Source organism: Sciurus carolinensis, chromosome 1 (genome assembly GCF_902686445.1).
Source record: "Sciurus carolinensis chromosome 1, mSciCar1.2, whole genome shotgun sequence".
Taxonomy (NCBI): domain Eukaryota; kingdom Metazoa; phylum Chordata; class Mammalia; order Rodentia; family Sciuridae; genus Sciurus; species Sciurus carolinensis.
This window is the reverse complement of record NC_062213.1, coordinates 119,618,705-119,633,847: the sequence shown is the minus strand read 5'-3', so window position 1 is coordinate 119,633,847 and position 15,143 is coordinate 119,618,705. Positions and strand designations below refer to the sequence as shown.

At 34.2% G+C, this 15,143-nt stretch overlaps 1 protein-coding gene and 1 pseudogene across 1 annotated transcript in view; both read right to left on the bottom strand.

Moving 5' to 3' along the window:
- Window positions 1–1,136: 1,136 nt before the first annotated feature.
- The window catches only part of Dph5 (diphthamide biosynthesis 5), a 36,337-nt gene continuing 22,330 nt past the window's right edge, over window positions 1,137–15,143 (bottom strand). The window contains exons 5-8 of the mRNA XM_047562203.1: window positions 12,008–12,128; window positions 6,354–6,393; window positions 3,470–3,573; window positions 1,137–2,057 (exon numbers count right to left, since the gene is read on the bottom strand). Coding sequence (XP_047418159.1) covers window positions 1,834–2,057; window positions 3,470–3,573; window positions 6,354–6,393; window positions 12,008–12,128 — 489 coding nt within the window. The 3' untranslated portion in view covers window positions 1,137–1,833. The remainder of the gene's footprint in view (window positions 2,058–3,469; window positions 3,574–6,353; window positions 6,394–12,007; window positions 12,129–15,143) is intronic.
- On the bottom strand, window positions 4,878–6,082 carry LOC124989030 (2-iminobutanoate/2-iminopropanoate deaminase-like; annotated as a pseudogene).

The window sequence follows — 15,143 nt, the reverse complement described above, 5'->3', positions numbered from 1 at the left end:
GAAAAAATGTTCAACATCCCTAGTAATAAGGGAAATGCAAATCAAAACTACCCTAAGATTTCATCTCACCCCAATTAGAATGGCGATTATCAAGAACAAAAGCAACAATAGGTGTTGGCGAGGATGTGGTGAAAAAGGAACACTCATACATTGCTGGTGGGGTTGCAAATTAGTGCAGCCACTCTGGAAAGCAGTGTGGAGATTCCTCAGAAAGCTTGGAATGGAAACACCATTTGACCCAGCTATCCCACTCCTTGGCCTATACCCAAAGGACTTAAAATCAGCATACTACAGAGATACAGCCACATCAATGTTCATTGCTGCTCAATTCACCATAGCCAGATTGTGGAACCAACCTAGATGCCCTTCAGTTGATGAATGGATAAAGAAACTGTGGCATATTTATACAATGGAATATTACTCCGCAATGAAGAATGATAAAATTATGGCATTTGTAGGCAAATGGTCAAAATTGGAGAATATCATGCTAAGTGAGATAAGCCAATCTCAAAAAACTAAAGGACGAATGATCTCGCTGATAAGCGGATGAGGACATATAATGGGGGTGGGAGGGTTTAGCATTAGGTTTAGGGTTAGGTTTAGAGTTAGGCTAAGGAGAGCGGTAAGAATGAAGGAAAGAAGGACTGTATAAAGGGAAAAGGGTGGGAGGGGTGGGGGGGAAGGGGAAAAAAAAGAAACATCATTACCCTATGTAAACGTAAAAAAAAAAAAAAAAGTTCTAAAGAATAAAAAAAAAAAAAAAAAAAAAAGGGATGTTTCATATATGTAAAAATCTTTTATCCCCAATGAAATAAGTAAAAATAATTTCTAACTAATTGATAAGATCATGAAACTGGGAACTTTTTGTTCAACTGTCAATAAGTTTACTAAGCAAAGAGATCAAATTGATTAGGCCATGGAAATACTCAAAACTGGACTAACTGAACTACCACGTAACAAAGCTATTTCTATTCTGAACTGACAAAAAGTATAAAACTTTATGGCCGTGACGCACAATAAAAGAGAGTTACCTAGAATTAGTAAGAAGAATGTGACTACCTGTATAAACATGAAAGCATCTTTACTAAATAAAGTGCTATAAATGGATTTTGACCAATCTCGTTGCCTTCAAATCGGAATTTTTAAAAAATTTTATTTTGTAGTCAGCAAGCTTTCCATCTATCTGCTTGGGTGTGGAAGAGTCTATTTAAAATCAAACAGCAACTGTACATGTCTGGCTGAACATTTATAATTAAACAATTACATAACTTTCAAAATACAGCAGAATAAGATTTCTCCCTCCTTTGCTTAAGTCCTGATACCAGATGCTGTCAGGATTAACTCATCCTGCAGTCAGGACAGCTGACTTTTTATGACAGAAAGAAAATCAATATGTAAAATGTTACCAATCTTTTATTTGCTTTACTTGCCACCCTACATTTCTTACCCTTTAAAACCAGATTCAAGTGATTCACATTCCACTTACCTCTAAGTCATACTCTGAACCAGCCACCTTGTATTAACTGCTTTCATAAATAAAATCTGCTTTTAAATGATTCTATGAATGTCAATTTATTTACAAGTTTTTTAGCTTAACCTGCTCCATGTGTGTACAATCTCATAAAGTTGCCAAAATAGCAACAACTGATGATATCGTGGGGAAAAAACTTACTGCCACAGGAAACCAAGCACTGTTGAGTCAACTTCTTTCTTTTCTGGTCACTTGTTTTATACTTATTAGCTAAAACAAAAGACCTACTCAATTTCTTATACAAAGATGTGTATATCCATATCTAACTGAAATTAATGTGCCACAGTAGAAAACGTCCATGCTTACAGTTCATCAATGCTTTGGGATTCCGAACTATTTTCTGGTATGGAAAACAGACTTAGCATCTCCAACTCGAGCGGATGCATGCTGCCTCCTGTGATAACCAAGGAATGCAATGGTTCTCCCAAGTCCACAGTACACATTTGTTGTAAAGTGCCTGCTACAATTTTCTGGTCCTCAGCTCCAACCCTGGCTAAACCAACACAGAGTGTCTCCTCAGTGATTGCTATTAAAAAAAAAAAAAGGAAGAAAGAAAAGAAAAAAAATACATTCAATTTAGCAAATGCATCATCCTGTTAAATGTCAAAAATAATAGTACCACAAGTACATTTAAAGAAGCCCCCAATATCTTTAAATATCTTTAGTTATCACTGTAGACCAATTACTTTGTTTGAGAATTCAAAGGGATTACATGAACTTACATTTTAAGGATCTGATAATCAATAAGATGTATCCTATTCCTTATAATTGCATAGTATTTCTCTTAAAACAGATTCTAAGTGAACGTGTTCATGACATAGTCATATTTTTAATAAATTTCAAGATAGGTTTATATTGACCAAGATATACCAGAAAAAATATGGAATTATAAGAAAAATACATAGATTTGTGTTCCTGGTTGGCCATCTGAATAATTATATGACAAAATTTAGTTCTCTCATTTTAAAAAATTAAATACCACCTCTCTTAAATGGTAGTTGTGAGGGCTAAGACAATGGATATAAGAGTATTTAGTAAACTAGAATCCTTTACAAATAATAGGCATTTTGGCATTATTTATGCTTTAAGTTCAGAATAACCAACTTTAGCAATCTTTAGTATCATTTACTATGGTGTTAGAGTTGAAGGGCTGACCTGTTACTGGTTTTATTGCTTATTTGGGAAAGTTGTCCTGATTGAACAGTGATCAAAATGGGGCAATGATTTTCACAAGGAAAAGCAGACATGCAAAGAACTTGGTATGAAGTTATGAATACAGAACATCCTTGCAAACTATGTTTCACAAATTTAGCAAGATCTACTAATGAGAATAAAATATGCAATGCCACTCAAGAAGTTCTTAATGTATCTTTTCTATCAGAGGACAGGGATTCAAAGACAGAATATGACAATATTTTCGATAAAGATTTACTGACAATACACATTTTATTCTATACCACCACTATGTCTAGCTATTAGGAATATAAAGATAAATTTTCTTTCTTTTTACCCTGAAAAAAACCATTCCTGATCTCAATGTTCAGAAGGAGAAAAAGTAAAATAAAAATGTTTTTACAGGACTGTTCTCACCATTTATTAGAGTCAAAATGAAAGTTCTCTATTTTATCAAATTATTTATACATTAACATAATTACATCAAATCTGATTAATTGGTGAAAAAGTCTCACATTCTGGAATTAGACTAATTTTATTGTAAAGAACTCCCTTATTTTTCCTTCATTAAAACTTGAAGTCTGTGACATTTAAAGTTAGAAAAAAAAGCAGAAGAAATGTAGTGTAATGCAAAAACATTTACTCTTGCTTCAGTGGGGGTGTATACATATGTAGTATATCTCTGTCAAACATTAAATTACAGACATATCTCAATGTAGCAGCAGAGGAATAATAATATGAAGGCCAGTATATGGTCTCGAATACCTGGTTCTTCTCCTCGTATTCTTTGATTCTGAACAATTTCCAGAAGTTGCTGGGCTGCTTGGTTTATATGCATATACCGAGGAGGTTCATAGATCTTCCTGCCCCTGTAAGCATAAAATTAGATGTCATTGTTTTTAGTCATGAAATTACACAGTATGTTACTAATGCAATTACTCTTCCAGGTATACTCAAGTAGCACAACCTACATTGTGTCTGAAGTTTTCACCTGATACCCAATTTTTTTTTTTTCCCTCCTTCTTTTGGCAGTATTGGGGATTGAACCCAGGAGTACTCTACCACTGAGCTAGATTCCCAGCCCTTTGTTTCTTATTGAGACAGGGTCTCACTAAGTTGCTGAGGCTAGTCTCAAACTTGTGATCCTCCTGCCTCAGACTCCAAGTTCTGGGATTACAGGTATGTGCCACTTTGCCTGGCTACTTGATAGCCAGTTTTAAGTATACAGGGATTACTCAAGTTTCGTAAGTTTTTTTACATTGTTCTATTTCAACTGTCCTGATTTCACTGAAATGATGGCAAGAATCAATGTCTAAATCAATGTTCTTTATTTTAAGTGATGCCTTAGGCGAAAATAATTCAAAATAAGCTGTCAGTGTGGCCTATACCTAGCTTAATCAGGTTCTATAGTCTTTTTATTTTTTATTATTCCTTTTTGTAGTGCTGGGGATTGAATCTAGAGCCTGGCACATGCTAGGCATCTTTTTATTAACATGTTAAACTACGTATTTCTTTCTTCACTTCTCCCTTAAGAAAACTAAAGCAGTATAAAGATCTGAAAATCTTGGATATGTTTACTTTTGTATGCCTCAAAAGCTTACCAGGTTTACCTAGTAATCATAGTAATCAAAATGTTATATGTTAGTTTTTTATGACTTTTTACAAAATTTTTTTTAAAAGGGAAATCTGATTGTCTATTTTGTTTTCATTAGAAAAATATTATCTATATAAAAATTTGGTCCACTTTCTTCTTTAGTTCTAACACTCAAGACTGAAAATTTATTTTACTCAAGTAAAAGCAGCATCACATATCTAACATGAGAACTAAATATTTCACATCATTAAATTAATAGGATTGTACTGAATTAAGTTTGCTCTTTATTATTTTCCAGGAACAATAATATATCTTTCCTACATGTTATTTCCCCTGCACTTTTATTTACTTGAGTGACTAAATAATGAACACCCTTGTCCTATTCAGCAATGAGTGCACATAAGTGTAATTCACAGCATCAGAAACTGGATTCATTATTTAATATTCATGTCAAATCCCTCTATGATATAGTATTTCCACAATAACTTCAGATATTTTAGTCACACGCACACTTTTCAACATCAAGTGTAAAAATCAAGATGTTAACTGGAAGACATGATGAGACTTAACACTGCCCACTTACAGAGTTGCTGTTGTGAGAGGTCCTTGGACAGCTACTGCTTCAATCTCAATATGTGCTCCTTTAAAGCAGCAACCTGGTAAGCAGCTCTAGCAGAAAAATTACTCTTGAAATACTCTTTATAGATTTACTGACAGTACTAAAGACATGACAGTCAGGAAAAGAGTTTCTTTGACCACATTAGTGAAGTCACAGCCTGCAGCTTTCAGAATTTTACCCACATTTCTAATAGCTTGTTTAGTTTCTGCTGCTATCCCTCCTGGCACAAGCTGACCAGGGATGTAAATGGTCCTATCTACTAACATGGCGTGACTGTAGGGACCAATGGACCCCTGGGGTTTTCATGGTGCTGATCACCTTTCTGCTCAGGGATGATGTATCTTTTGATTATTCTACTGGCTCACAAAACAATTCTAAGTCAGTACTATTCAGCAGAAATACAATACAAGCCACAAAATAATCTCAAATTTTCCAGTAGCCACAATAACAAAAGTTTTTAAACAGGCAAAGTTAAGTTGGGTGTGGTGGTGCACATCTGTAATCCCAGCAGCTCAGGAGGCTGAGGCAGGAGGATTACAAGTCTCAGCAACTTAGCAAGGACCTAAGCAACTCAGCAAGATCCTGTTTTAAATAAAATATAAAAAAGGCTGGGGATGTCTCTCAGTAGTAAGCACCCGTGGGTTCAATCCCTGGTATCAAAAAAAAAGGGCAAAGTTAATTTTAATAATATAATTTATTTAAACCAATATCTCCAAAATATTGTATTTTAATATTTATTCACATAAAAATTATTAAAGAGACTTTTTTCACACTAAGTCTTTGAAATCTAACACATATATATATAACATCTTAACTTGGATGTTAAATTTTCTTTGGAATATTTGATTTGCATTTAAATTTCATAAAATTTATGCTCATATAGATTTGCATACTGAAGTTGTTCCAACTTAAAAGTTTTCCAATAAACAGAGTATCCATTTTAAATTAATTAAATGAAAAATTCAGTTCTTCAGTGGTACTAGCCACATTTCAAGTGCTCATGAGTCATATGTGGACAGTGTCTACTACGTTGGCTACCATCTCTCTAAGCAAAAAAGGATATTCATTATCAATATATATATATATGAAGAAATAAGGTCTTCTGAGAGGAATATGAACTGTCCAAGAGCACAATACTAGGGGAAAACTTGGAACTCAAACTCATGGTTTTTGATTTCCAATGTGTTAATTCATTCCAAAAATATATATTGAGTAACTATTAGATGCATACCACCGTTCTCAGAGTTGAATCTATGAAACCTATTGCAATTTCCACTCTATCACTCTGCTTATCATTTTATACAAGTACTTAATGTTTAGCTGTTATTAAAATCTGATTTTTCAGTAATCTTTAGAACTCATATGACTTAAGTAGAACTTATTGAGTAGTTGAAGGGACTAAAATATATGTAAGCATTCACAGAATAAGAACTTACTTGATTAGATTTTCCAAAGACTGCTCCTTTACTTTGATGTCTATAGGAAATGAAAAATAATTATTTTGTTTATTTAAGTACTTTATCCAAAACCCCATTATAAATTTTAATTGAGTCACCTAAATTTTGGGAAAACATTCTTCCCAAATATTTCCAAAATGCTTATGTGACAGTGTGAGCTCACACTGTGTCCAGTCATTTTCTTAGGGAAATTAGAGAACAGCTTTCAGTTGTACAAAGGCCACCAGTTAGAAAACAAACATGAGCTTGTCTCTGAGACTCTCCTGGAGGGATCTAATTTCCTACTGGAGAAGAAGACAAAGGAAAGAAGTAGATAAATATTGGCATGTACACTACCTAACACCTAATTAAAATCTTTGTTTTCATTTCTACTAGCTGGTAACTGCACAGACTCAACTGAAAAGCACTGTCATATTCTTATTCTGACTGATTTGTCAGGTATCACAATTAATGGATGCAACTTAAAGAGAAAAAAGATTCTTATCACATTTTGAAAAGAAACTTTTGCTTTCTTATGAATGATAAAACGACATAATTATGAAAAAATACTTTAATACCAAGTATTCATACTTTTAACAGCTTCAGACCACTGTGTGTCAGACACTGCCAGGTACAAGGGCATTCAGAGACCTGCACAGACATCATCTGGGCTCTCGTGAAAGCTTGACAGTCCACACATCACAAATATTTGATCCTTTACACTTTTTAATCACTGATGGTTTAGCTGAATTATTTGGTAAAAGGTGAAAAAGCAGAATCATTTTACATCCTCACAGGAACTCTGCACACAACAGCAAGAGCAACAGCTGCTTCCTGTTTTACATGCCAAAACAAATGGTTCAGCCAAAGTTTGTTTTTGTAAAAATAAATATAGTGCAACCAAGGAGCCTTTGATAGACTTCTACAAATTTCTTAAGTGAACATAAAAATTTTTCTTATAAAGGACACTAAAGAATTTGCTTACAAATTATAGCATAGATTAATCCCACATATGTAAGACTTAAATATTCTTGAAGCCAATGGTGAAATATGTTTTACATTTAAAATATCATTATTTAATATATTGTCTGGAACATATGAGAATGTTATTGAAAATATGGCCTCTGATACAATTAATGGTAAAAGTTGACTTTAAATTTTTTTTCAATGATACTTATAAGGTTTTAAAAAGTTCAACACATTTATTAATTCATTCACCTTAAGCTTCAGAAATGTGTATTTTTGACAGTAAGATCATTCATATTTTCAATTTTAAAAAAATTAACGATATGCTCTACAGAATCTGATTTTTAAAGAGAGTTTAGAATTTTTACAGGCAAATGGTTTTTAGTTGAACATAAGATTGCATCAGTAAATTAATCTTTAGACAATCAGGTATACTATTTTCCCCCTCTTTTTGCACAAGCCATAAACTTCCTTCTTTACTTCTATTTGCTAGAATATAAGTGCTTCTCTTACTCATCTTAGTGCCGGGACTTAGCATAATGTGAAGTACTCAGGTGATACTTCATAAACGTTTACTGGATAAATTTACTTAGGTGGCTCTCCTACTGCCCACCTTTTAAACAATGGAAGTTGTAATTCCTTCATAAAATCTTTACAACTTTCTCTTTGTTCTTTGAAATATCTATACAACTAACACCATCTTTTACAAAACCGCTGGTTACATCATATATATGGGTCTTGGCTAAGTAAATTTTAAATTCTCTGTGGTTTCCTACCATGATTTATTCTTATGGTTTATTGGCCCACACCAGGCACTCAATAAATACATACTAATTTAAGTGATGAGAATGCCAGATGATTAAATGATGAGATCTATGGTTTGAGGAGTTGGAATCAGGACATGGTATACTTCATACCCTGTTCCTGCTTTTGTTAATGAAGCAAGGAAGATATATTGTTTAACCTTGTTTGTCTTTTCCCAGGAAAGCTAAGAAAAGAGACACCTCTTAGAAAGAGAACTCAAGAGCCAAAGTTCTGGTTTGTCCTTCCTGTCTCTCCATACAATAGAACTTAATTGTTCTTTAAACTTTCATGTGCATAACACATTAATTCCAAGCTAGACTTCAAAACTCTGAGAGCAGGACCCATGCCTAATACTTCCCTAGTATTCCCAAAGAACCTAACTCTACATTGAGTATGGAAGAAGTACTTATTAATAAATAACCTATAAGCTGATTTTCTTTTTTTATTTCTTATTTTTTTTAAACAGAGAAAATTGTTCATTGCATAGTAATATAAATATCCTTATAAGCTGATTTTCTACCTGCCTTTTAAAAGTTTCCCAAAAGATGTATCTTGCTTATTTACTCTCCTTTCTCTCATCTTTAATGGACTTAGAGGGAGAATCAAAAGTAGCCTACCTTTTAGACACTTCTCTCCCTGTTTTGTTTTAAAAACTCTCAGTCCATGCTAGTATCTGAGCATTAATGAATCCTTATTTTTATTCCTCAGTTAAATATACTTGTACTTCTTCCTTTAATAAAAGTCCTTTTAACAGCTGTCCTCCTCTGTCAGTCTCCTCCTCTGAGCTTCAACCCACTGCTGACCTTAACTGGATCTAAGCTTGGACTAACAAGATGGATATATCTAATGGCACAGGCCACACCAACTAATAAGTCTATTACAGTGTTCTTGTTAGTAAGGATTACGAAAAAATAAATACCAGTCTCTTCTCATGGGAATCAAAGACAAAACTATATGGCTAATTAATTAATTGCTAATAAAAGCACTAAATGCCATTGGCAATAAACTAAAATTAGAAAATATACCAGAATATATATATATATTAGAAAAATACCAGCTTATTGTGGGATAGAGACATAAGCCAGAAAAGTACTTACAGCCCAAATCAGATCTAGAATTAATTAGATATCAATGTGAATAGAAGAAAAGGAATATAATCTGGCTAGGACTAAATGAGCTAGAAAGAGTTAATGTCAATGGGTAATGACCAAATCTAAGAGAATAAACTAAAAAAATAAATTTATCCAATTAACTTCCATAAATATTTACTGAACAGGTGCACTGTGCCAGATTTTGAGCCATTTGAAGAGAAATCCCTGCTCTTCTGAAGCAGGGAAGAAATCAACCCAAGTTAATAAAATGATTCATATGGAGAGTCACTGAGAAGATACAGGGTGCAGCACATGAGAGTAGATAAAATTTCACTCCAGGTAAGGAGCTGGGTAATTTCTGCAAAAGTCTGGATGATAACCATTTTAGGTTCTGAGCACCATCAAATCTGCTACTAGTACTCCTCAATGCCACTGTAGCACAAAAGTAGCCACAGACAAAACAGAAATGAATGTGTGGCCATGTTCCAATAAAACCTTCACAAAACAAGCAGCAGGCCAGAACTAATGCATGGGCACCAGTTTGCTAACCCCTGCTCTGGACATTAATTTTCTAATTTGTACCCCACAGGAAATCCCACCCATTACTGAAAGTGAGTTATAATCTTTTCTATTAAGACATATCATTGGATTCCATAGTAGTTGGATTGTACAAAAGCATATATTACTGGATAATATATTATTATTATTATTATTATTATTATTATTATTATTATAAAAGTGGACATATGCCAATAACAGAAAAGTTTTTGGCAAACAGAAATCCTTTCTAACGTATTATTAAAAAGGACAAAATCATGGGTTCATCCTCTGCCCTGAACACATTTGCCTGGGTGATTTCACAGTATGAACAAAACAGTATAATTCAAAGTATGTTCTTAGGGCTCATGCCAGTATGTGACCTTTCTGTCACCAGTAAATGACGAAGCAACAAAAGAAGTAAGAATAAGTGTTTACAAACATTTAAAGTAATCTAGAATGGAAATTTTTTTAAAAAGTGATATATATATATATATATATATACACATATACATAAGTGTGATATATATATTATATACACATATATATTATATAAAAGTGTGATACACACACACACACACACACACATATTTAAAAACTAAAACCCTGGTCCTTTATCAGAAATAGTTTGAGAAGTACTGCTTGAAACAACCCCATGAGGCAACAGGGATTTCTCCTATTCAATAAATATGAAGACAAAGATTAAGGAATGGTGCATGATATTCTCTAGCCAGTAAGTAGAATAATAAGTAGAAGCACTGGGATTTTATGTTCTGATTCTAACTCTACATATCATTTCGGAAGTTGGGATGTCATTTAACTGCTCTGCTCAGCAGTCAGAGATAAAGCTTTAGTACTACTGAGTTTTACGACATATACTATTAGAATAGGGACTAACAAATCTGAGTCAGTACAATTTCAGGATCTCTGCTGAGGAGCAAGCCCATGTTCTACTGTTTCCATAATATTGCTATACAAAGAGAGTAATCCTCGCTCTTTCTACACCAAACAGGAAATAGGTTTTGGGCAGGATGGTTCAATGAAGAAAGCAATGAAGACTAGATTATCTGGATTCTACCAGTTTTGCCACTGATTAGCTGCATGGCATTAGGGAAAATTATTCAGTGTTACTAGGTCTCAACTTTATCTGTAAAACAGGTTTCAATAAAATGATCTCCAGAGTCTCTTTTGGATCTATCATTCTGTAATTCTGAAAGCATCAACACTATAGACTTTAAGAAACATTGTAGGAAGATACAGGAAACTGAATGGTAAGAATAAATACAAGTCTCCTGATGTGCATTAAGTTAACAAAAAGAAGGCTTTGATGGACAAATGGGTAAGATATGGAATATTGGAGAGGTTCTACAGCTCACAGGAGGCAGCAGAATGATCTATTATGTGTATGCAGGAATAGCCATGTGTTATCTGGAGAAGACAAAGTATGTTTCCCTGGGAGTATGGAGAAGTATCACATACACAAAATGGCTACACTGTGTCCTTCTTACCTCTAGTTAACTACTCACAGAATAGTTTTCACCAAATCAAAATCAGATCAATCTGACAATTCCATATTGTGACTTTTTATATAGTTTTTTAAATTAGTGTATATGGATACACATAAAGGTGAAATTCACTGTGGCAAATTATATATACACACAGGAAAGTTTGGTCAGATTTATTCTACCATCCCTCCTATCCTTTCCTGTCCCTCCTCCCTCCCCTCAACCCCCTTCCTCTACTCCACTGATTTCTATATTCATGGAATTGCCCTCCTCCCCCTATTTTCTCTTTTTTTCCCCTTATTTCAGTCATAGCTTCCACATATAGGAGAAACCACTTGACCCTTGATTTTCTGGGTTTGGCTTATTTCACTTAGGAAGAGTCTCTAGTTTCATCCATTTACCAGCTAATGCTACAATTTCATTCTTCTTCTTATGGCTGAGTAAAACTCCATTTTGTATATATACCAAATTTTCTTTATCCATTCATCTGTTCATGGGCACCTAGGCTGGTTCCAGAGTTTGGCTACTGTGAACTGTGCTACTATAAAAACAGTGCAGTGGCTGTATGACTATAGTATGTTGATTTTAGATATTTTTGATATATATACCAAAGAATGGGATAGCTGGGTCATATTGCACTTCCCATTCCTAATTTGGTGGGGGAGTGGGAGCTCCATACTGCTTTCCAGAGTGCTAATTTATAGTCCCACTAATACCATATTATGACTTCAAGGAAACTCAAAACTCTTACCTAGTAAGCATAATGTGTGCATGCCATTCTGTCTGTTCTTTTTTACTTTGTCAAAGAAGCTTTCTGGTCTCCAAGTGTCTGTCCAAAAAACAATAGAAACTGTCTCGCCAAATTTATATAACTAGAAAAAAATCAAACATTAATTAATAATGAGACAATTCACTACTAACTCATAGAGAATTTAATCCCTTTAAAATCAAAATAAAAAGTGAAAACCAGAGCTGGTAGTACAGTGCTAGTGTGCTTGCCTAGCAAGCCCAAGGTCCTGAATCCCCAGTACCACAAAATAAGTAAATAAATAGATAAATAAATCAAACAAATAAATAAATGAGACCCAGACTTGATAGGGTCAGAGATCAAATCTGTCATAGTAAAAAGTAACAGAAGTTCTCTAGTGCACAGTAGCTGGTTTCTTTCTGATGTCCCTTTAGCAGTAAGCTTCTAGTAGTCCTGCAGTCAGTATAGGAACATTTAACCAATTCAAATTTAGCTATGTATCACTGAAAACATTGAAATACAAAGAACTTAGAGGGGAAAATAAGACTTTTGAGCATTCTCAAAAGAAGGCTTATGAAGTTAATATTTTTCTCATTTTATAGCTGAGACCACCAAGGCTTATGAAGGTCAACTGACTCACTTAAGATCACACAGTTAATTACTAATAAAAAAAAATACTCAATCTTGGGTCTGAGAGAACGTTCCTTTCTATCACATTATCCCAATAAAATTCAAAAGTAGCATACAAACTCCAGTGACTGTTTAAAACCTATACACCATTAGCTTAGTAAGATTTTATATTTTCCCTCACTATAAAGTTTAATGATCAAGGCCTTTCCTCAAATCTCTTCCTTTCCACCCAAGTGGTCCACTCTAATTCACTACCACTAACAACCAAGCAGTTTGCTTCTCTGATCCAGGTTTGCTGGACTAGTTCACTTAAGTTTAGTCAAATTCCAAATCTTATATTAAGAAAATCTAGTTTTGAACTGGTTGTGCACCTTGTTAGTTGTGTGATGTTATTCTAAGTCTGTATCTCTAAAGTAGGAAGAGTGATGAAACACTGTCCCTCCTACTCCTAGGGTTGCAAGGATCAAATAACCTATAAAAAGTTACTTGAACAGTGGAGTGATACACTAATATTAGTTCTTATCTGGGCCCTGTGCAAAGGAAGTTTATTTTCAAAGACTGAATATATGGTAAAACACACCACTAACCTTGTTATGTGAAGATTTAGTTCTTCAATGTAAGCAATGCTTGAAAGTATTTATAACAGAAAGTACTAAACACTGAACATCACATCAGTTCTGTCAGAAACTAACAGTGTGCCTGAAATAGCTCTGTGACTTCAGGAAGTCACTTGGCTTCTCTAAGTCTTGTGTTCTTCATCTGGAAATGAAGAAACTGGGGTTGGTCATCCACTGCTTCCAGCAGCCTAGGCTTCTCAGATTAGTTTCAGAGGCTGCTGCAAGAGGTGATGGGGAAGCAGACAGGAAGGAAATCAGAGAAGGAAGGGTATTCAGAGTCCTTCATCCATATTTCCCTAGAACTCAAAATTTCTCAGGTTTTATATTTTGAGGTCTTAAAAACTATAACCAACATTTATAGTGATTCAAGTTCTACAGGGAGGTACACCATGTTCCTCACAGGATACAGCCTCCAACTTACCTATCAAATAGGGGCTTTATTCCCCATGTTCATCTGAAAGCTGTCTAAACAAGGTACTCTCTTAGGCAAGTCATGCTGTTCAGTAGCAGTCCTGTTCACAGGGCAGTGTGCAGAGGCCCACAGTACGCCAAGTACTCAGAGTCATGAATCTTTTTTTCACATGTAACAAGATTTCTCCGTGAAAAATGTGTTTTGAGTTCCAATGTGGGATTTCTGGAATATAGTCACCCTGCACCAAGCTCACAGGAATGGCCCTACTCCTCCTGAAGTGTGACTGTTATTGTCCTGAGCAGCAAATTTATCCAATAAATATTTAATACAGGTTATCTACTACATGTACTGGCTGAAAAGTCAAATAATCTTCCTGGCCCTTGGGAGGAAACCTCTTACAAAATGAGTATAATAACCACAGAATAACAGATCTTAAAGGTTAAATTAAAAAAGTATACAGTATCTCACACTGTGAAGATTCAGTAAATGACACAGATTTAATGATGTAATTTTAATGATAAAGTTTATAATGATATGAAGATTTTCTAAAATACTATACCCTAATATAATCTAGCTCCATTCCTGTTGGAGTGAGCTCAAATATATTTGAAACTATACTTGTGACTTAATTCTGATATATTCAACTATATACATTCTTTAAAAAAAAGATTTTTCACTTCTGGGATCAAACTTTCAAATATTATTTCATGAAAAACTTCATGGGAAAACTAAGTTGAAAAAAATTCTATATAAACACTTTAAATGGGTCATATGTTTTAAGAGATGTGGAAATACAGTCAGGGAAGGAAATAACTAAGTTTATCATTCAAAAAGAAAAGTAAGGAGTCCTTAAAAGAGAATTGAGATGCTAGTCACATAGAAACACCAACTGAAGCATTCGGGGGATTAAAGACAACCTCACAGAAGTACTGCTTTCCAGGACCCTGATTTATAAACCGTAACCACTTCTGTGGCTGCGGCGCAAAACTTCTTCAATGAATCCTGGAACATTATGCAAACAGTTTCACCATTTAGATGTCAGAACCTCAAAGAACAGAAGGACCAGTTCTTTGTTTCACAACCAGAGGGCTTACCAGTAAACTATAAAAAGAATCTGGAGCAAAACCATACAGAGGATAACTGATGTTTCTGAAGCCTAAATATCGAGCTGCCTTATAATGTAAGCCTTTGTGCTGATTTTATTTTTCTCTAAAACATTATTATTGCAAATCTAAATTTAAAGACTACAAAATTAGTCAGGTTCTAAGAAACAGGTCATAGTCATGGACCCTTTACATTTTAACCTGGAGTAATTTAGAGGACACATTTTACCTAATTTGACATTGGATTGTTTTATCTATTAAAGAAAAAAAAAACTACTATAAAACCCCCTCAATTCAAAACCATTCAGTCATTGTGTATAAGTAGCACAATCTAGTTAGAGTGAGAAGATTCACAAGAAAGAAAATAATAAGCAGTA